This window comes from Trachemys scripta, chromosome 7 (genome assembly GCF_013100865.1).
Source record: "Trachemys scripta elegans isolate TJP31775 chromosome 7, CAS_Tse_1.0, whole genome shotgun sequence".
Taxonomy (NCBI): domain Eukaryota; kingdom Metazoa; phylum Chordata; order Testudines; family Emydidae; genus Trachemys; species Trachemys scripta.
This window is the reverse complement of record NC_048304.1, coordinates 15,310,990-15,332,326: the sequence shown is the minus strand read 5'-3', so window position 1 is coordinate 15,332,326 and position 21,337 is coordinate 15,310,990. Positions and strand designations below refer to the sequence as shown.

General features: G+C 39.8%; 1 protein-coding gene and 1 long non-coding RNA gene across 4 annotated transcripts in view; one reads left to right on the top strand and one right to left on the bottom strand.

Moving 5' to 3' along the window:
- ITPR1 (inositol 1,4,5-trisphosphate receptor type 1) overlaps window positions 1–21,337 on the bottom strand; it is a 252,648-nt gene that overhangs the window by 16,340 nt on the left and 214,971 nt on the right. For all 3 annotated transcript variants that reach the window (XM_034777902.1, XM_034777903.1, XM_034777904.1), the window contains 7 exons: window positions 20,088–20,263; window positions 18,387–18,551; window positions 16,359–16,554; window positions 14,806–14,907; window positions 12,842–12,984; window positions 8,495–8,660; window positions 7,399–7,559 (listed from right to left, as the gene is read on the bottom strand). In XM_034777902.1, coding sequence (XP_034633793.1) covers window positions 7,399–7,559; window positions 8,495–8,660; window positions 12,842–12,984; window positions 14,806–14,907; window positions 16,359–16,554; window positions 18,387–18,551; window positions 20,088–20,263 — 1,109 coding nt within the window. The remainder of the gene's footprint in view (window positions 1–7,398; window positions 7,560–8,494; window positions 8,661–12,841; window positions 12,985–14,805; window positions 14,908–16,358; window positions 16,555–18,386; window positions 18,552–20,087; window positions 20,264–21,337) is intronic.
- Window positions 1–21,337, top strand: part of LOC117881071 — a 28,771-nt gene that overhangs the window by 4,503 nt on the left and 2,931 nt on the right. The gene's annotated exons all lie outside the window — the stretch shown is intronic.

Sequence of the window (21,337 nt, the reverse complement as noted above, 5' to 3'; positions counted from 1 at the left end):
CTTGCACTGATGTCTTTGTTAGGCTAAACAAAATGATCAGTAAAGGGAAGAGGATCATAGTTGCGTTTCCCCTTCACTAGGATTGCTTTGGGGATGTTCTGTATTTAATAGAACAGGGCTGTAAGGAAGGCTCCCTTCTTCTAATTACCATCCCTATTCCTCTTTTGTTCCCGCCAACAAAGAAGCAGAATCACTGCAAAACTTATCCCTGTTGAAACCCAGGCCTAAATGATCGACCACACAAAGCAGAAAAAAAAAAATCAATTGGGATAAGCCAAGTGCTGGCAAAAAAAGCCAACGTGTAGTTCCATCAGAAGCACTCTGAAGGGCACATACTGTTTTTATCTCCTAGAGGGCAGGATGTATTAGTCCTCTGTGGGGATGATTAGGTCGAGCAATCGCTTCCCTCCACCGCAGTTGCTGATGTGCACCCAAGCTCTTAAATTAATGATGGAACAAACAGCTTAACTAGCTAAATCCAAAGCTCAAGACCAGTGCGCCTGCGACACACTGTTTACAGCAGCCAGTGGCCTTCTGCCAAACATATCTTTTATCTCCTCACTTCCACTGCTATTAGTTATTATCTAACCATGTAATTACATTAGCTAACTCTCTAAAGCATCTTGGGATACGTTTTGCATGGAAGACTACACCAAATAAAACTAATTCAAATGCTACCCTTCCTCTCGTGATTGGACATTAAATTGCTACTGTAATGCTTAGCCAAACGGAGGCTCAGAACTCTGAAGTTATAGGTGAACAATTGCATCTGCATCATTTGTATGGGCAGCTTGCCCAACTGTATGTGCAAATACCTAGTTAGATGTTAGACTGGCCATTTCTATATACAATTATGTTGATTGTCTATGCAGCTGCATTATCTCCAGGTGGAAATTATGTATGAGCACAGTTTTAAAAGTAACATTAGTTGTTGGGTTTCAGAAAGGTAATTTCAGTCACTCACAAATGCAGGATTTAGGGAGTCAAATTCTAAATATGCTGGTCACGATTCACCGCTATATTATCTGTTTTTCTTTTTTGCTCATGTTACTTCGTTGTCTCAGTGATCGCCAATGGAGTTATATCAGTGAAACACTGGGGTAAGGCAGTGGTGACACAAGCCCATTATTGTGTAGTCACAAGATTTGTTTGATTCTGACTACCCGCCTCTACGGCTGTCTCCCCCGAAGCGTATACCCTCTTCTCAATCCAGTTTGGATATGTCTACACTTCAAGGTGGGGGTGGAATTCCCAGCAGGGGAACAAATATCCACGCTAGTTCTGATCGAGCTAGTGCCCTAATAAGAAAGTGGAACCTTAGCAGCATGACCAACGGGGGGGGGGCTAGCTGCCCAAGGGCAGGTTTAATGTCTCAGATGGGGACATCCTTGGAGTGGTTAGCCCCTCCTGCTGCTGTCGGTACACTATTCTTAGTATGCTGGCTTGTTCACTTCTATTTGTGAATGGCTTACTTCTGGATGGACTGTACTAGGAATCAAAAGTCCTGTTTCTATCTCTGGCCGTTCCACTGACCTGCTCTGTGACCGTGGGCAATTCATTTGAATTATGCCTCATTGTCTCCTTCTGTCAAGAATGTGATAATGAAACGTACTTTTCTTGGTACACTTCTTTGACATCTATGGATGAAAAGTGCTGTTGAAGTGATAAGCATTATTTAGAGAAGCTTTGTGAGCAAAATGGTTAAAAGGAGGCCCTTTTTAAAATAAAATGTGCATCTGTGTGTACATCTCTCTCTCTCTCTCTCTCACACACACACACACACACACATACACACACACATACATACACACACACACTTGTTCACAGTAATCAAATATGTATTTGAAGGCTTATATGCATACGTTCATTTGTGCATGGAAAAAGAGAGCAAAGGAGCACACCAAATATTTGCACATATAAGTGTCAGTGCACTGAAGTTGCACAAAGTGGTTTGTGCGCACAAAATGAAAACAGTAAAAATGAAAAGTGAAAATTTGGTTCTACATACCTCAAACTCCAGAGCAAGGCAAATTTGTACAGACCAGTTATAAATGCCTACAAACAGCAGTTTGTGACAGATGTTGACTGACACAAAAGATAGCAATACTAATGGGGCTAGTATTAATGAGACTGCTAGAGTAACTGGAGGCAAAAGCAGCAACTAAACTCTCAAGACTGAGAGAATGGGTAGATAAGACAATCTGTAAGGAGTTGCACCAAGTTTGTATTAGTCATTTGTGTGTGGAATGGATGCCAATGTCTGGCCAACGGGAGAAGTGGACACTCCCTTACCCCACCCCTATTATTCAGACATCACCTGACCTTCCTTGATGACTATAACAGTGAGTGAACTATGCCTTTGTTCCAGGGAAACACAAGGAGCACTGGACTATCTGCCTCCTAGCACAATTAGCATACTTTCCAGATAAAAATGCTTTTGAAGAGGCACTGATCTAACTTAAAAGTCTATCTTAAACAAATATCTGCAGTGATTTAGCCAGATGCACAGAAGTTAGATCCTTTGGGGGAGGGGGGGGGGGTTATAACAGCTTACAATTCAAGTCCATTTGAAGCACTGCTAACCATTTTCTCATTGTTTTATGGTAATTTCTAAACTATTAAATATTTAAACAATTCAAGAATGCACTCACAAGGCAGTCTGCTCCACACCACGTTTCCTTCATTGTGTGCTGACTCCTGAAGTCTATAACAAGCCTTTACTTAGGTAAAGCTCTCGTCACCTTCAGTGCTCACATAATGACTTCAGGGCACCAGATCATTTATTTATACATCAAAGAGAACAAGCAATTACATTTTTCCAGTTTGTACTTCTCCAGCAGCTCCTATCGGAGGATCTCAAAATCTTTATAACCATTACACTGGATCTCACAACCCCATTGCTGAGGTAGAGGATCATTATCCCCATTTTTCAGATGAGCAAACCGACAGTGAATTCACACAAGAAGTTTACACCAATGATGGGACTGGAACCCAGGTCTCCTAACACATAATCCTGATTTTTAGCTACAAGACTGTCATAACTATAAAGGGAAGGGTAACAGACCTCCTGGGTACAATACTATAAAATCCCTCCTGGCCAGAGTCTCCAAAAATCCTTTTACCTGTAAAGGGTTAAGAAGCTCAGGTAACCTGGCTGACACCTGACCCAAAGGACCAATAAGGGAACAAGATACTTTCAAATCTTGGTGGGGGGAAGGCTTTTGTTTGTGCTCTTTGTTTTGGGGGTGGTTCGCTCTTGGGACTAGGAGGGACCACACATCAATCCATGCTCTCCAAATCTTTCTGAACAAGTCTCTCATATTTCAAACTTGTAAGTAACAGCCAGGCAAGGCATGTTAGTTTTATCTTTGTTTTCTCAACTTGTAAATGTACCTTTTACTAGAGTGTTACCTCTGTTTGCTGTAACTTTGAACCTAAGGCTAAAGGGGGTTCCTCTGGGCTTTAAGTTTGATTATCCTGTAAAGTTATTTTCCATCCTGATTTTACAGAGATGATTTTTACCTTTTTCTTTAATTAAAAGTCTTTTTAAGAACCTGATTGATTTTTCCTTGTTTTTAGATCCAAGGGAGTTGGATCTTGATCCACCAGGAGTTGGTGGGAGAGAGGAGGGGGGATGGTTAATTTCTCCTTGTTTTAAGATCCAAGGGGTTTGGATCTGTATTCACCAGGGAATTGGTGAAGAGTCTCCCAAGGCTACCCAGGGAAGGGAATTAGCACACTGGGAGTGGTGGCAGATCAGACCAGATCTAAGCTGGTAGTTAAGCTTAGAAGTTTTCATGCAGGCCCCCACATCTGTACCCTAAAGTTCAGAGTGGGGAAGGAGCCTGGACAAAGACCAATCAAACTACCACACAGAATCATAGCATATGGATGAACAGCTCAGAACTCCAGAACCACTTTTTCTAAACCTGGGAATTAACAACAAATAATGGAAAAAGACCTATCTTGGAGGTTTGAACAACCTTATGAAAGCAATTACAGACTAAAGTTAAAAAAATATTGCAATGAACTGGACTTCATAATCCATCAATTCACTGTGTTTGATTAACAATTAATATGGTACATTTGATATATATTTGGGCAGGGCTGCTTATATTCTAAATCCTTTTAAATCATAGATTTGGTTTTCTAAGTATAACTGCTGACTTTTTTCTGCACATTGCGTAGTAACTGAATTAGCCTTTACACATGAAACTATGTAGTACCACATCTATTCAGTGTGTTTTATAGATTTGTTCTCAATTAGGATGGTGTTTTTTTTTTGTTTTTTTTTTTAAACACTGGCTCAAATTCCTGCAGGCCACAAAAGACGTTATGTAACCAAGATTTAACTCCTTGTTATCAAGTACAGTGAGTAGCATCAAAATTGCCATTCACACCTCTTTACACAGAAATTATTTTTAGTTAAGAACACATCAAGAGATGAGGTCATCCTTAAAGGAACTAAGTTGTCTGAATATACAGTAACTGGCATAAAGTCAATTATTCATGATGCTTAAATGCACTCACTGTATGTTAAAGCCAACCAGCATTAGACTTAACTGAAAAGTTGGTAGCATATATAATTCCAAAGTAGTAGATTCACAACAGTATTTGTAATGTTCTGTGCACACCTATGGTGCTGTAGAAATAATAAACCTACTAAATTGCAGGTACAAAATTTCAACTCTTGCTAAAAGACAAAAACTCAAGAACTGTCCAAAGCTACTCTGTTGGGACTTAGGGCAGGAGAGTGAAACATCTTTGAGATAGATTAGCATCTGTAGTCTCAATATATTTTTGAGCATATTCCTGCTTCATGAGCATTGGCCTGCTAAACCCAGGGTTGTGAGTTCAATCCTTGAGGGGGGCCATTTAGGGAACTGGGGTAAATATCTGTCTAGGGATTTGTCCTGTTTTAAGCAGGGGGTTGGACTAGATGACCTCCTGATGTCCCTTCCAACCCTGATATTCTATGGCTTGGTCTACACTACCCCCCCCAATTCGAACTAAGGTACGCAACTTCAGCTACGTGAATAACGTAGCTGAAGTCGAAGTACCTTAGTTCGAACTTACCTTGGTCCACACGCGGCAGGCAGGCTCCCCCGTCGACTCCGCGGTACTCCTCTCGCCGAGCTGGAGTACCGCAGTCGACGGCAAGCACTTCCGGGTTCGACTTATCGCGTCCAGACTAGACGCGATAAGTCGAACCCAGAACTTCGATTTCCAGCCGTCGAACTAGCTGGTAAGTGTAGCCAAGGCCTATGATTCTAATATAGCTGAGTAAATATTTCTATTGCACATTGAAACCTATGGAAATAAAAGTGCCCAGTTTGTGTCACTACCAAAGATGTTAGAGTGCCACCTTCAGTCTGGTTACATGGAGGGGGAAAATCCCTTCTAGATCTGTCAGTGAAATTAGCAGAGACTTTGGACAAGCGAGTGCCTGTTGCAGACATTGAGCAATCCCAGATTGTCACCCATTCCCAATACAAACAAAGAAAATAAAACAGCCTCTCCAACAGGATCAATTGAAACCTTGGAATCAGTGGCATGTTGTAAAGGCTTCCCCTGTGGCCACTCTTAAATTTGTTTCTGTGATGATGAAAACAAAGAAGTTTGGTGTTAAACAAAACATGCCCCCCCCTCCCCCCAGTCATTCCTACATACACCTCAACTATCGCTTACTGAAATATTAAAATAAGGCTGAGGCAGCAATACATTCAGAGAGTTCCACTTTTCTTTTTTTCATGGGGGTAGGGAGGGTGGGAAGCAGCAGGTAACAAGGACAAGGGAAGCTCTGTTCTTGCTTCTGGGCTATCAAAATGAACTTCACCACAACTGCCTTATTGCCACTACTGGTTGAGTTTAATAAGTTTTGATTAAAAAAGCAAATCCTAGGCTTCTAAAATGGTCCAGCTATTCCCAAATTGTACCTACTACTGCTTCTTGGGGTATGCAGGTTCCATGCACGTCAGTGCAGTATGTGTAAAACAAATCGTTGCCACCATTTTGACAACCAGAGATTAAACGCTAGAATTTTGCCAAATGATTGGTGCAGCTTCTGAGCAACTGGTGTGATCAGCTTTAAGGACTTTTTAATAATGTTAACAATCCCTAAATAATATTAACAAACTCCTTTGTGACCAGAAAAATTAAAACCAATACAGTCTTAAAGTACTAGACATTGTAGTAAGCTAAATGAAGGGAACAATATAATCAAGGCAGCCTTCTGACAGCTGCAGTGAAGTGCTCTGCTATCTCACTGTGCTAATCCTCTATCAGGTGATTGCTCACAAGATTTCTTTAAGCCCTCATTACAGAGGAAGAAATCCAGAAGTAGGACGTAGACTTCAGTGACCCTGAAGTAACATGTACCACCTCAGAGAGACCTCGGTGGGATTTATATTTAAAGGTATATTGTACCTTTATGGAAAAAGGACTGTAAAAATAAATGAGACCCCCAAGTCACACGGCACTGTCTATACACAAATAATTCATGAAGGTGAAAACAAGTAAAGAACTATAACTAACTGTATTCTTAGAAATCAGCAGGAGCTCTTGCTAACCAGTTAGGAGCAGGGAGACAAATCAGTAATTAGAATTTAGAGGCAGAGGGCATAGTTCCAGGGGCTCTGAACCTGCAGTTTGGCAAAGACAAGGCATTTAATTTGCTCATCTAAAGGCTGTGCAAATGAGCAGACATTAATTTTGGTTTATTACTTTAATAACTAAACTTAGAAGACAAGAAGTCTTAGAGGTCAGTTCAGGATACTTTGCTATGAGACAGGTTTTACATGCATGTTACATTACAGACAGTTCTCCCAACCTGAGGTGAAAATGTTCTCTTTTAAACTATGGTACATTAGGTTTCAGAACAGAATGGTCTTCCCTTCAACCTAGGCAACTGGTCTAAACCACAGAGACTAGGTAGAATTTACTATTTACATCTATCCACTTGGCACTCATGTGAATACTTTAGAGACTTAGAAACCACAGGTATGAAGATGCAGACTATTCTGTAACTACTGCGCTGCAGTTCACACACATCCAGAAACCCCCAAGCCTTACTGCCTGCACAATTTTAGTATTAACCATCAATTTACCATACATGGATTGAAACCTGCAATGAGGTGCAGTCAGTAGTCCATTCAGCAAAATCTTTCTTTGGAGTTAATCCTCTTACAAAAATCTCTACCTTTATCTTATGCTTCAGATATATTCTCTGATTAAGAGGACATTTCTAGAAGGTAAAATACTGGATTACGGTAGTCTGTTTTGGTAGGACAAGTCTTCTGTTCCTCAAATTCTTACACAAATATGCAGACTGCATGTATTTACTAAACAAATATAGACCATATACATTAACCTGATTTGGGGAAAGTGCTTCAATCTCACCTTGATCATTTCTGCCACGTAACTTTCTGGTCCAGTATACTCTGTTGAATCTTTTACTTTTACTAACACGATAAAGCACAAGTAGTGCCACATATTGTGCTCTTCTTTAATATGCTCTTCAAACGTGACTGTCTTGTTATCAAACTTGTCTCTTTCCAAACCTAAAAGAGAGATCGCACATCCCTATTAGGTGTTTAGCAACTCTTGTATAATGTGAGTTCTGAGTAGAAAGAAACATACAGTTTGGGGCATTTATGCATTAACAATTAAATATATTCTTGAATAAAACAGTGTCACTGGGATTAACTCCCTAGAAAGGGCATTATATGGGAAAACAATGCTCAATAGGAATTGTACCACTTCTATTTATTACACATACTAGAAAAGTCATGGTGAAGCTAGCTAGCTATGATATGCAACAAACATCATCTCATTAAAATATCCTCTTTTTGAAATAAAGTTATGCAAAGCACAGCAACTAATTTGCCACAAACTTTTAAGTGATACTTATACATCACTATATACATTTATGTAACTTATATATTGCCATGTAATTTAACCACTTTGGCCTCACAGTCTCAATAGTTTAACTTTTCACTTCAGTGCATTCAAAACCAGGTGCTTTACAGAAATCATCCAGCATCTTTGGAAACATGATCCATTTTAGTTTATCTAATGCTCCAACATAAAACTGTTGTCTAAAACACAGGTGAAACATGAAACAAGCCAGATGAAGTATACTTTAGAAGAGTGGTATATAAACAACATACTCCTATTCCCAATCTCTTTTCCTTATGCCAAGTTCCTCAAACTACAAGCAATACAAATTCTCCTCCCAATAGCAAAGACAACACAGAAGATGCTCTCAATCAGGGTTCTCTACTTTAAGAGGAGATAATGATGAGCTTTCAGCAGATCCTGAAAGAGGAAGTAGGTGTAGTAGCTGAGAATGACAGCTAGTTGAAGAACGCTATGTAGGGTCTACCAGCACTGTAGGATTCCTGATTCCCAAAGCCTTATAACTTTGTGGGAAAACTGCCTGCAGCTACCTTTGGGTTAGGACAGATCAGCTGCTAGCTCTAAAGCAAATGCTTACCACAAATAAAGCAAGTCGTTTTTAAAATTTCTTCTTTCTTCTGCTTTTCACTCCTTAAATCAGCAAAAGTGTCAATAATAACACCAAAAATCAGATTAAGGACAATAATGATCACCATGAAGAAGAACAGGAGATCGTATATCACTCTAGCAGCAAAGAGTGGTTCCTGTAAGACAAATATTTTAAAAAGTTAACCCTGACACTTACCATGACAGTTCTCTCTCTCAGCTCACCACCAATATTGTATCAATCCACCATCTCACCTCTTGAGATTCCCTACTTCAGAACACAAATCTGTGAAGTCTTCCAATGATTAAATTTAATATTTTAAATTCTCTATTATCATAAAACAAAAATCCTAAATTACTAACAAGAAAAACATCAACGTCAGTGATAGGATACGATCTCCCTGGGATCAGTTCTCCCCTACCCGTTATCTGCAAGTCTCTTTTCCCTCTTCGTTATCTACCCTATACTCATCCATGTCTTGTCATTTATTCCTTCTGTTCCTGATCACCTCTTGACATTCCTTTGACAACTTGTTTTTATTATACATACTAATAACCACATATATTCTCTTAATTAGCTAAAACAAGGAACAAAGTTTTGTTAGGCTCCCCAGTGCCTGTTTTACTACTGATGAAGAGTAAAATTTTCAAAAGCATCTAAGGATATGTGTCTACAGTGCGGTTAAAAAAAAAAAAAAAAAAAAAAAAATGAAGGCACTGAATCTCAGAGGCCGGGTCCCCCCTCGCAGCGGGGTCCTGGAGCCCAGGCGCTAGCCCAAGCCTGAATGACTGCACCACAATTTTATAGCTTCGCAGCTCCAGCCTGAGGCAGCTGACCTGGGACAGTCATGGCCGTGCCATAGGTCTTTTGTTGTAGCGTAGATGTACTCTATGGGTTTGTCTACAAGGGGCCAACTCAGGGAAGTTAATCTGAATTAACTGAAGGCACAAATTTAAAGTGGGTTAGTTAAACCGCATTAAAACCTGGTGTGGTTGCTTTTATTCAAAACGGAAGTGGCCTTAATTCAGTTTACTTTAATTCACTTGGAATTTAATTAAACTAACCTGAACTCTGACACCACCGACTATAAAAAAAACTTAAAGAAAACCCCACACCACCGTTTACCCAGAAATTTAAGGATATCATCAAATCTTTCCCCAAGCAACTCCAAGAAAAACTCTGCAACCATTCATCTCTTACCCCCAGGGTCTTTCTACATGCTTCCCAAGATACGCAAACAGGGGAACCCAGGCAGCTTGTTGTTTCTGGCTACCACACTCTTACTGAAGGAATACTGGGACTCATGGAAATCATCCTCAAACCATTCAGCACACAAAGGACCAGCAGCTTCCTCCAGGACACAATCAACTTCTTCCACAAATTCTGCAACATTAACAACCTCCCTCAGAACACTGCCTTTGCCACCATAGATGTCACTTCCCTATGCACCAATATCCCTCACAATGACAACATCACTGCCTGCCTCAAATATCTACAAGACATGGACACCACTCAGATATCCACTCCAACACATTGCCAAACTCATCCATTTCATCCTCAACAGTAATAGTTTTACAGTCAACAACAAGCACTTTGTCCAAACCATAGGAACATCCATGGGTATTAGGCTGGTTTCTCAGTATGCCAACCTCTTCATGGGCCACATTGAGGAAGAATTTTTGGACAAATGCACCACAAAAATCAATGATATACCTGAGATACATTAATGATATTTTCATCCTCTGGACAGATGACAAACGCCTTCACAGATTTCCACCACAACTTCAACAACCATCACCCATCCATTAAACTCTTTTTAGAACACTCCCACACCAGCATCAACTTCCTGGATACCAACAATCAGCTTCAACAATGGAATCCTACAGACAACTATATACAAGAAACCCACAGATCACCACACCTACCTTCACAAATCCAGTAACCACCCCAAACACACCAAGAAATCTGTTATCTATAGCTAAGCACTCAGATACAATGGAATTTGCTCCAAGGAGAAAGTCCAAGATATATCTCTTAATACATTTCAAACCACCTTCACCAACCAAGGACACTCCACCAGAGAACTAGATTGTATCATGGAATGGGCCACCCTGAGAAAACCTACTTCAATACAGAAATAAAAACCCCTCCTATTGCACAACCCTAGTTGTCCCCTACCACCCCACACTGGAACTCATAAGGGTTATAATTAAACAACTACAACCCATGCTCAATGGGGACCACATCCTAAAAGAAGTCTTTCACGAACACCTCTTCTAGCCTTCAAACAGATGCCTATCTCACATTTTAAGAACATAAGAATGGCCATATTGGGTCAGACCATAAGTTCACCTAGCCCAGCGTCCTGTCTTCTGACAGTGACCAATGCCAGGTGCTTCAGAGGGAATGAACAGAACAGGTAATCATCAAGTGATCTATCCCGTCGCCCATTCTCGGCTTCTGGCAAACAGAGGCTAGGAACACCATTCCTGCCCATCCTGACCTATCCTCCATGAACTTATCTAGTTCTTTTTTGAACCCTGTTATAGTCTTGGACTTCACAACATCCTCTGGCAGAGTGTTCCACAGGTTGACTGTTATCTGAAGAAATACTTCCTTTTGTTTGTTTCAAACCTGCTGCCTATTAATTTTATTTGGTGACCCTTAGTTCTTGTGTTATGAGGAGTAAATAACACTTCCTTTTTTAATTTTCTCCACATCAGTCATGATTTTATAGACCTCTATCATATCCCCCCTCAGTCGTCTCTTTTCCAAGCTGAAAAGTTCCAGTCTTATTAATCTCTGCTCATATGGAAGCTGTTCCATACCGCTAATCATTTTTGTTGCCCTTTTCTGTACCTATTCCAATTCCAATATATCTTTTTTGAGATGGGGAGACCATATCTGCATGCAATACTTATGATGTGGGCATATCATAGATTTAGAGAGAGGCAGTATGATATTTTCTGTCTTCTTATCTGTCCCTTTCCTAATGATTCTCAACATTCTGTTAGCTTTTTTGGCTGCCGCTGCACATTGAGTGGATGTTTTCAGAGAACTATCCACAATGACTCCAAGATCTCTTAAGTGATAACAGCTAATTTAGACTCCGTCATTTTATATTCTATATATTTCTTGCCCACTCACCCAGTTTTGTGAGACCTTTTTGTAACTCTTCACACTTTGGACTTCACTATCTTGAATAATTTTGTATCATCTGAAAATTTTACCACCTCACTGTTTACCCCTTTTCAAAAGGATCTAAATCACTTAGGAGCTTAACTTCTATTTAGGACTTACAAGGTTTTGGAAATTTTACCTGAAATCAGGCTGAATACTAGGGGATCGTTAGAAAATATGGTGTAAATAAATAGTTCTGTTCTCCGACATCTGATACAGACAAAGCAGGGACTGCTGCACTGGGGAGAGGGAGTGAAATGGGGTCCAGTTGGTGGCTACCCCTCTCCCAACACCCCCATGGGTCCAGAAAAGTACAGGAAGGCCTCTAACCCCTACCACTCTGGGGTCACTCTCTCCCCCCTATCATGTGGCCTGGAGTTTAAAACTGTAAAGAGGAACCAGTCAGAGACTCCAGCCATTAGGAACTGCTGCAAAGCAGCCAAAGCAGGGACCTTTGGAAATTCAGAGTGCTTTCTGCAGTTCTGATTGGACTTTCTGTGCTCTGTGCTGATTGGCTGTTTTTGTAAGGGAGGAGAGGGAAAACATTAGCCTTGGAGCTCCCCTGCTTCTCTTACCTTCTTTTCTCTCTTGCTCTGTCCCGTAGAATCGTAGAAGATTAGGGTTGGAAGAGACGTCAGGAGGTCATCTAGTCCAACCCCCAGCTAAATCATCCCATAGAATCACAATCATAGAATCTCCTCCCTCTTCTTTCAATTTAGCTAATCGCCTCCCCCAAACAACCATGGAACATACATAACATTTCATTCTGGTTGTGGGTTCTATATTTTCCTCCTGAATCTGTCTTGTCTGTTTAGACTGTAAGCTCTTCAGGGCAGGAACTTTCTGCTACTCTGTGTTTGTACTGCCCCTAGCACAATGGGGCTCCATTTTTGGTTGGTCTTTAGGCACTACCCTAAAATATGATTAATAATCATCATCATCATAATCATAATGCAGGTTAAATAGTTGGAAGCTCATTTCAGATGTGCCATTGCTTGACTTATTGGTTATTGCAGAGATTTAACCATATTAAATGGAAAGGAACTATGGTCCCTTCTATTTAGTAACATACGCATAATATGTTTAATACACAGTACACAACATTCTCTTCAATAAAACTAGATCTCCCTCTTCCTCCCCCATGCAGTGTTAATATACCTCTTTGGATGGTTTCCTGAGCACATCTCCTACTCCACCCCCACTCCTGAGCCCATGACTCAGTACAGTAACAATGCACATCAGCAGTGTCTCGCACGTATGCTCTTTATCCTCTTCCTCAATTTCTTCTTTAGATATCAGTTCTATTAACAGAGGAAGCAAAGACAGGTTTAAAAGGCAAGAAGATGTGTTTTAAATAATTCTCTTCATTTTTTGAATCGTCTCTTGCTGGGAGTTTTCTTCTCTCCCTTTAAAAACAATCATATGACTCTAACCATGTGTATCTAATAAACCATGTAGATCACCAAAGCAGCACTTGTTAGCTAGGAACAGAACAGCAGCTGTTCAGCTGGTCTCCACTGTTGGCTCAGTTGTGTCTCTCCTCTTCCCACCACCAAAAATTCTGTTTCTAGTTTTGTGCTGAGTTGGCTAAATTCTCTTTCCCGTTCTGTTGCCATGCACAACTTTAGCTTACCAGATACCTGTTTATATAGAATCAGGGCTTTTTGACAGCTCTGAGGGCAAAGTTTTTGTTCGTACGCTATCTTCTGGTATTTGACAGAGGAATGATTGGACAGGCCTTGAGCTATGCTCTGAAAGGAAACCTTTGTCTCTTGCACTTCAAATGGCTACGGTGCCATTACTAACTATGGAATCCGTATTTTATTTGAAAGGAACAAACGTCTTTTTCCACCAACTTTTACCAGTTTGGCTATAACTTCAGAGTTTGTTCAAGGCATTCATAATTCATGCATTTTGATTCTGGAAGCTCCAGAACGAATTATGAGTATTCTACAAAAACAGACTATTAAAAAACCCTCCACATCTTTGCTATGATAATAAAAATGCATGTGCAGTTATTACAATATTAAATGTTAAAGATGGGTCTGAATCAAAATGTTGTGTCTAGACATCTCCAAACATTAGGGAGATTTGTGCATCACATCCACCTCTGGCTGTAGACAAGCATTGATATTAACAGATATCAACCTGAACTCTGACATTATCAAGTTTCCTGTGTCTTTTTGCAAATAAAGTATGTGAAGACCACCAAAATCATCCCCTGCCTCCTACAGCCAGGAAAGACTAGAAGAAACTATTTTTGTATCTGTTCCGTTACTTAAATTTATCATAGGGCACATTAGAGCAAACAGACATTTCCTCTTTAGAAGATGGGCTCTCGGCCATCATTGACCTTTGAAACAAATACTTTATTTGAATGAAAAATACCAACATTGTCTGCATCTCACAGCCAATACCATTAATCTCAGCAAGGAAGTAAATTTAACATGTAGAAAATAAGACAAAATATTTCATGATTCAATTTAAGGCTGATCATTGTACCATACATGATTGGACACACATACAGCTATACTTCATGTCCAACATATTTATTTTTTCTCTTTTTAAAACCCCCCCACCATTTTATGTATTTATTCTGTTTATTATTTCTTAATAGTCCAAAACAATATTAAAAATGTATTCCTTCACTAAATAGTTAGAATACTGTCATCACCAATGCATTTATATTTGACTGCATCTTTTCACACTAACATTGGAAGATGCTCGTAAATTCAGAGACCAACTTCTGAGGTCAGAATTGTTGATCTGTTGTTGCAAGTTTCAGGATTTTACAAAGAGGACGAGCTGCATCACTTTTTCCCTCTCAAACTCATAAGGCAAGGCAGTTCAAAACACAACATGTTTCAATTCAGTTCAGTACTAAGCAATCCCATTGCAATAAAGTAAGTATTTCTAGTTTACACACAGTATTTCATGTACCAAAAGATATTTACGTTAATGGGAAGGTGGGATAAGTTAATCCTCCCTCAAATCAGATGCGCCCCTGATATCTTTATTCTGCCTGGGTTAATTACACAAGTTTTTTAAATTTAAGATACTTGGCAAGAACAGAGTGAAAATTAAAGCTGTGGTGTAAAAGTTCAGTACTGAAAGTCACCTACCTTCTGAAGGAATGACTGAAGAACAGTTTTCCCCATTGCCTGCTCTACATACATCTGAATACAGGAACTCCCCAGTCATGGTATCACCAGCTTCTGTATGGTCTACAAAAATGCAAGTTGTGGCATCAAAAAATATCCTTTAACATTGCTTCAGTTTTTACATAACTGATCCACAGGTGTTAACAAACACTGTAATATGAACTGAGTCTGCACTAAGTAACATGCATGTATTCCTGTGAAAGATTTTTCCACTGAGATTTGAAAGTTAGAGTCCAATTAAACTCTTGCATCTAGTTATTTAACAATGTTTAAATGAAGGACAAAATAAAATGCTTTCTATTTCTGTGCACTAGGACCAAACGCCATACAATTATTGTACATGATGCTCAGCCCCAAAGTTCATGAAGAGTTGAAATTGTTATGATACACTATGTTCAGCAGACATGGTTTCAAGGTGTCTCAAAAAGTTGCATTCATCATGCAGTGCAAGTTTATCAGGTGTTACAGATAATGAGATGTCCCTGGCATTGAGATCAACTGTGTGGAAAAGTTGAAGCAAAGTGTCATTTAGTTCTTGACCTCTAATCTGATAAATGGTAAAAAAAAAAAAAAAAAAAAAGTCTGGTAGCAAGAAGATCAAGCAATGCTTTTCTGAACAGTTTAAGCTTTAGAGGAAAAAAAAATGAAGTGCCTTGTTAATAAGGTTATTTACTGTTCTATCTGTACACCTCAATCACTAAGATGCCTGTTTAATGGAAAGCAACATTTTACTTGCAATGACCAAATCTTAATTCAGAAGGAAAAAAAAAAAAAAAAAAAACTTGCTAAAGCAAGTTAAACCTAAAGCAAGTATTTGGTGGAGGTTAATATTCTGAATGCAAACTGAGAAAACGAATAGAGGAAAAGCATATAGCTTGAGCTCACAGGAGCACCTTCACACTCCCTTTCATTTGTATTTATTTTGTTATTGATGTTTCTATTTTGATTGTTGTAGAATTAAACCCACCATTAAAAGCAAAAATAAACTGTCCAAATCGCATAAGTTAACTCTCGGTATTTGAAACCCGCAACCTCACCAGTTAAAGCCTGGGAGAACGAGTGGGCTTTTGCCAAAACACATTTAGGCTCTGCCTAACCAAGGCAGGATGTAAACTTCACAGATGGAGGGATATGACAGTCAAGATAATCCAATTCAGCTAAATGTAGCTTCTGCCCTGCCTCTAGTATGCCTGCAATTAACTCAGGGCAGAAGCTACGTTTAGCTGAATTGGATTATCTCGACTGTCATATCATGCACTGTAAGAAATCTCTAATGTATGCAAAAAGTAAAGTTTAAATGCGGTCTCCTTTTTTAGGGGAGACGGGTCTTGGCATTAGTTTACACAACATTAGAAATGCCATTTGCATCAGCCAATTTCTCATTTGGAAAGCATCTTTTACCGGAACTACATCTGTACTCAATCCTATCAGGTGTCGAGTACCCCCCGCAAGCTGTGCAGGGGCAAGCCCTTTATGCTTTTCAACCTTGCACAGTTAAAATGTCCAATACCAACCTGGCAATAACGTTTCATTAGGCAGCTTATCTACTTCCAGGATAAAGTCATCTTTGAAGAACAGGTACCCCACTATCGAGAACAGGTAAACCAAGATAAGAGCAAGAACAGCAGTCAGGATGATGGAACGTCCATTACGAGTGACACTTTTAATGACATTCAGCAAGGTCTCTTCTCTGTACACCAAGTCAAAAAGCTGGAAAAAAGGGGCAGGTCAAGCTGTTTCATAAATTTCCTGCTAACAAAACTGATGGCATGTTACATTTTGGGGCAATGCACAGTAGGATGTAAATAATCTAATTCCAATGTTTTAAGGTCTGCCCTTTTTTAAAGCAGATAGATAGTTAATTTAGAATTCTGGAGCATCACCTACTAACTAAATGGAATGGCACAACCACCCGACTGATTTTACATTCCCCATTCCCAATACACTTTTTTTTTTTTTTTTAAAGTAACCATCTAATTGATGATCTGTACTTCACATTCTCTCTTTTCAGCACCAAACTGAAAAGTACAACCTACTTCAGAAGTTAAAGTTGGCAGGTCTCTTTAAACTTCAATTAAAAAAATAAAGAAAGACGACATGCTTAAACTAAGGGGTTTTGGGAAAGGCTGGATTTATGGTGGTGGGTTAATCTTTTCCGGGTTTTGTCTTAGTTTCCTTATGGACATAAATACTTCCGTTACTTCCCATTCTTCTAAATCTATCCTATCGTCGACAGGACATGGAACAGTCAGTTATTGAATGATGGGACAAAATAAATGTTAAAATATGAGAGGGCAAAAAAACCCTCACTCCAACTCCAGCCCTCCACCCGCTTACCCTATGCATATCCCTCTAAAGAACTCTGAAGAGAGGTCATATGAGGTCTGCAGAAAGCTACTGTCCCTTTCATACATTTCCTTGTCATCAGATTGCAGATTTGTATGCTAGAAGAGTAAACTGTCATACACAGATGACACATTTGTGGCAGTAAAACCACGTTTCCCAATTTTTCCATAAAGGAATAAAGGAAACAATTGAAAACAGATACAGAATGATGTAGCAGGCAGCAACTAAGTAGGGGCTTGTTTAGAAATTGACACCTGCCTGCTATAGATATACTTGTTCACGACACACTTTGAATAGTATTGCGTCATGCATTGTAGGCTCTGCACCTAATGGGAAGGCTTAGGCAAGGGATCCCGGTCACTCCCCAGGGCTTGGAATCATGGTCAGAGATTTAAAAAAAGACTCCCAAATATACGAAGCACCCAAACTCACTGTAAGTCACTGGTACAGCTTCTGACACTGGGGAAGCATCACTCGCCTTGCAGAACAATCTGCCTCTTGTTCCCGCCAGGATTTCTCCTGAAGTAGCTACCATTTATGTGCTATCTGTGCCAGATTTTGTACTGACTTTTCTGATCTGGGTAGTGCCCACTGGTGACTTAGCTGAGACTTGGATACTTCACCTGGTATCAATGTTACTTTGAGGATATTTTAAGCCAATTTATTATTTAACCTTAGAACCAGAGACAAATTATATAGTCTAAGCAAGCTAAGAAACTGCACATTTAGCCAAAGGAATCTGCTTTTATCCTTTCCCCAATACTTTAGTTGTCTGGGAATGGGGCCCGAAACGGGAAATACTTGTAAATTAGTCCTCTTTGCAATTGTACACATTCATAAATCCCACATTTTAATTACAATGAAGCAATGTGCCCTGCTTGTATATGGTACTGGAGTAGAAGAAATTACAAGTTTTCCATTTATCTCTCAGGTAAGGAGAGCAGGAGTAGCACAGGGGCAGTGCGAGTCCCCCCCAGTAAGCTCTCAAGCTAAAACAGCACGAGTTTGGTCTCCTGAAAAGGTCTAGCACTAAAAAGCAACCCCACCAAGGACAGCAGCCACACTGGAAGTGGAAAACCTAGGTTCTATTTTTGGGTAGATTGTACAGCGACACATTTATGTCTTCTAGATACTAGTGCGATGGTGGCTTTAGAAAAAACACAGACAGCGCTTCAAAAGAGAAGATGAATACCTACCAACAAACTATAGAAAAATTCATGTACGAAGAGCCCCATAGCACAAATAAGAAGGTATAGCAGATGATAAAGGAATTCCACATCCAGGATCATTGCCTTGTATCCTCTAGTGAATGTTCCACAGTTACCCACAAAACTCATCAGGAAAATTATTTTATTACAAACCTAAGGAGATAATTACAGTAAAAGTTAGCTATAGTGTGCAACATATGCCTGACAATTGCAGACTCTAAGTCAGTAGCAATTCAGCAACATGTTTCTATCAACAACTGCAATAAGGACTTGTAGAATGATTGAGCGATTTACACATTTAGGTCAGACTCTGCCCTCAGTTACGTCTATCTATGCAGCCCAATCTAAATTGACCTAAGAGCAAAAAAACTGGCCCTTATAAAATGTACACACAAAATCTTTTCAATTGTGACTGAATACATCTACATATTTGAGATTGCAAAAACAAATCACCCAGTTGGAAGAGGTAAGACTTTTTAAAAAATAGCGTAAAACTAACTTCTCACTCAAAAATGCATCGGCCTAAAACAAGCAGCTCCTTGGAACAGAAGCACTTACATTTCTGAGGGTACATCTACACTACAGCGGGGAGTCGATTTAAGATACGCAAATTCAGCTACGTGAATAGCGTAGCTGAATTCGACGTATCGCAGCCGACTTACCCCGTTGTGAGGACGGCTGCAAAATCGACTTCTGCGGCTTTTTGTCGGCGGCGCTTACTACCACCTCCGCTGGTGGAGTTAGAGCGCCGATTTGGAGATAGATTGTCGCGTCCCGATGGGACGCGATAAATCGATCCCCGAGAGGTCGATTTCTACCCGCCGATTCAGGCGGGTAGTATAGACCAGACCTGAGACACTTGTTAGTGTAACCTGTTAGTAAGAAAATAATCCAGGTTCCCATCACCCAACTATTTTTAGATTGGGTATATAGTCATCAGGACACAGCAATGCCAATATCAATGGTTCCCCAACCACAAATGGAACTGTTCAGCATTACCACAACAAATAATAATAATAATACCATTGTCAACTGGCTAACATATTGGCATATATGTGGCACTGTGAACATATTTAGATAACAAGACATGTAATTCAATTGTCTGCTTTAAGGTACTTATGTAATATATACACAAAGACATCCAGGAGATAGAACCTTCGCACAGCTTAGTCAAAGAGAAGCTCACTTGGTAGACCCCTTCTGCCTGCAGACCACAAATGTTTGAATTTGAGTCTTACTGAAGTTGCATGTTTGCTCTGCAGCAAACTGCTCAATGTCCTACTTTTGACTGGCAGGTAAGCTACAAGCATTTGGGACACTTATTTGATAAATCTTACAAACTCCCATCTTCTGTAGCTTAGCGACTGAACAAGAAAAGGGTTTGAGCAAACAATTTAAAGTACTGTAGGGTCACAGAGATTTCTTAGCATTTCTAGCTGAGCTGGGAGCTGTCACTAGAGTGTGACAAAGCAGAGAGCCACGGTGGAGCTCTTAAACTTCCAACAGAAGCACAGCACAGCGATTCTATTTTTAAAGAAGAGCCCCAATCCAATTAGGGAATAACTTTTTACACCAATTACTCCACAACGTTCTGGACTGAGTATTTAGAGTCTGGTATTTTCACGAGTAGATAAGAAATTCTTATGTAAAATGCCAGAGAATTTAAATGAAAACCTACATGATACTTACATTGAATGCACCCAGAAGAAATAAAGTAGGCTGCAAACCCACTGAAAATATTAGTCGTAATATCGTAGAAGCTATTAAAGCTCGGATACCATGGGGCTTAGGAAGAGCTATAACTATGGCCAAAGATATCAGCATAGCTGTCCAGAGTAAGCCCGACAAGTGGGGCTCTAGTGTACCTAGTATGGAAAAAATAAAAGAAGATTAAATATTCCTAACTACCAAATATAACAAAGCCAAGATTAGCCAGATAAATGCCATTTTAATGTTATTACTGTGCAATATCACTAATCCACCTGTTCAGCCATTACAGATTGATGAGTGGTGAAGCTGAATGACAGCATCCCAGGTACATTTTAATTAAGTATATTACCTGAACACGTAAAGCATTGTGTGTCAAGCATCATCATTAAAGGAGTCTTCATTTTGTTGTGCGTTACTCAGACACATTATCATTGGAAAACATAGAAGACAGATTTTCTAATGCACTCAGTAGCTTCCCTGAATGGGAGGGGAAGAGAGTGACAACAGAAATCGCTGGGCCTAACCTTCCTATTACTCCTGTCCTACCCTTCTATTAATTTTTTTTTCCAACTAAAAGTTTTACCAGTTTTTGCCATCTCTGGTATTTCTCGTTCTCTTTGGAGTGTCCCATGCGCCTGGCTGGTTATGTAACATCAGCTAAATACACTTCAGTTAAAGAGCTATAAAAAAAACCTCGCCTACAACACTAGCACACTGCGGGGCTACTTCAAACATGAACAACCATCCCTTCATGACAAAGGCCACATAAAAAAAGAGTTGCATGTTTCCAAACCATTTGTATCTCAACAGGAACCAGATTAGAGGGAGAGATTCCCTCAACTTTGTAGCTGTCTGCAGCTCCTGTGCCAGAACTGAGGGGATTGTTCCATCTCAGTAAGCACGTCAACACATGCCCAACGAAGGCTTTTTCAAACAAGACTGGGAGGGGAGTGAAGGAGAGTTATGCTCTTCCATATACGAAGAGCAACCATATACTTTCATTCTGAATTACTTATTTTAGATTAATGAAAAACAACAGAAGAATGAACAAAAGCCATGTCCCCCAGAGAGAGCACAGCGTGTTCAAAAACTTCGGACAAAATGCCTGTCATGGCAGAGCCCTAAGGAACAAAGGTGCAATGCTCAAAAACAGAGGCATCAGATTTGAAAGGGACATATACCACAGGAAGGGGAAAGCAGAGAGAAGGTACAAAAGACCATTTAGGAAG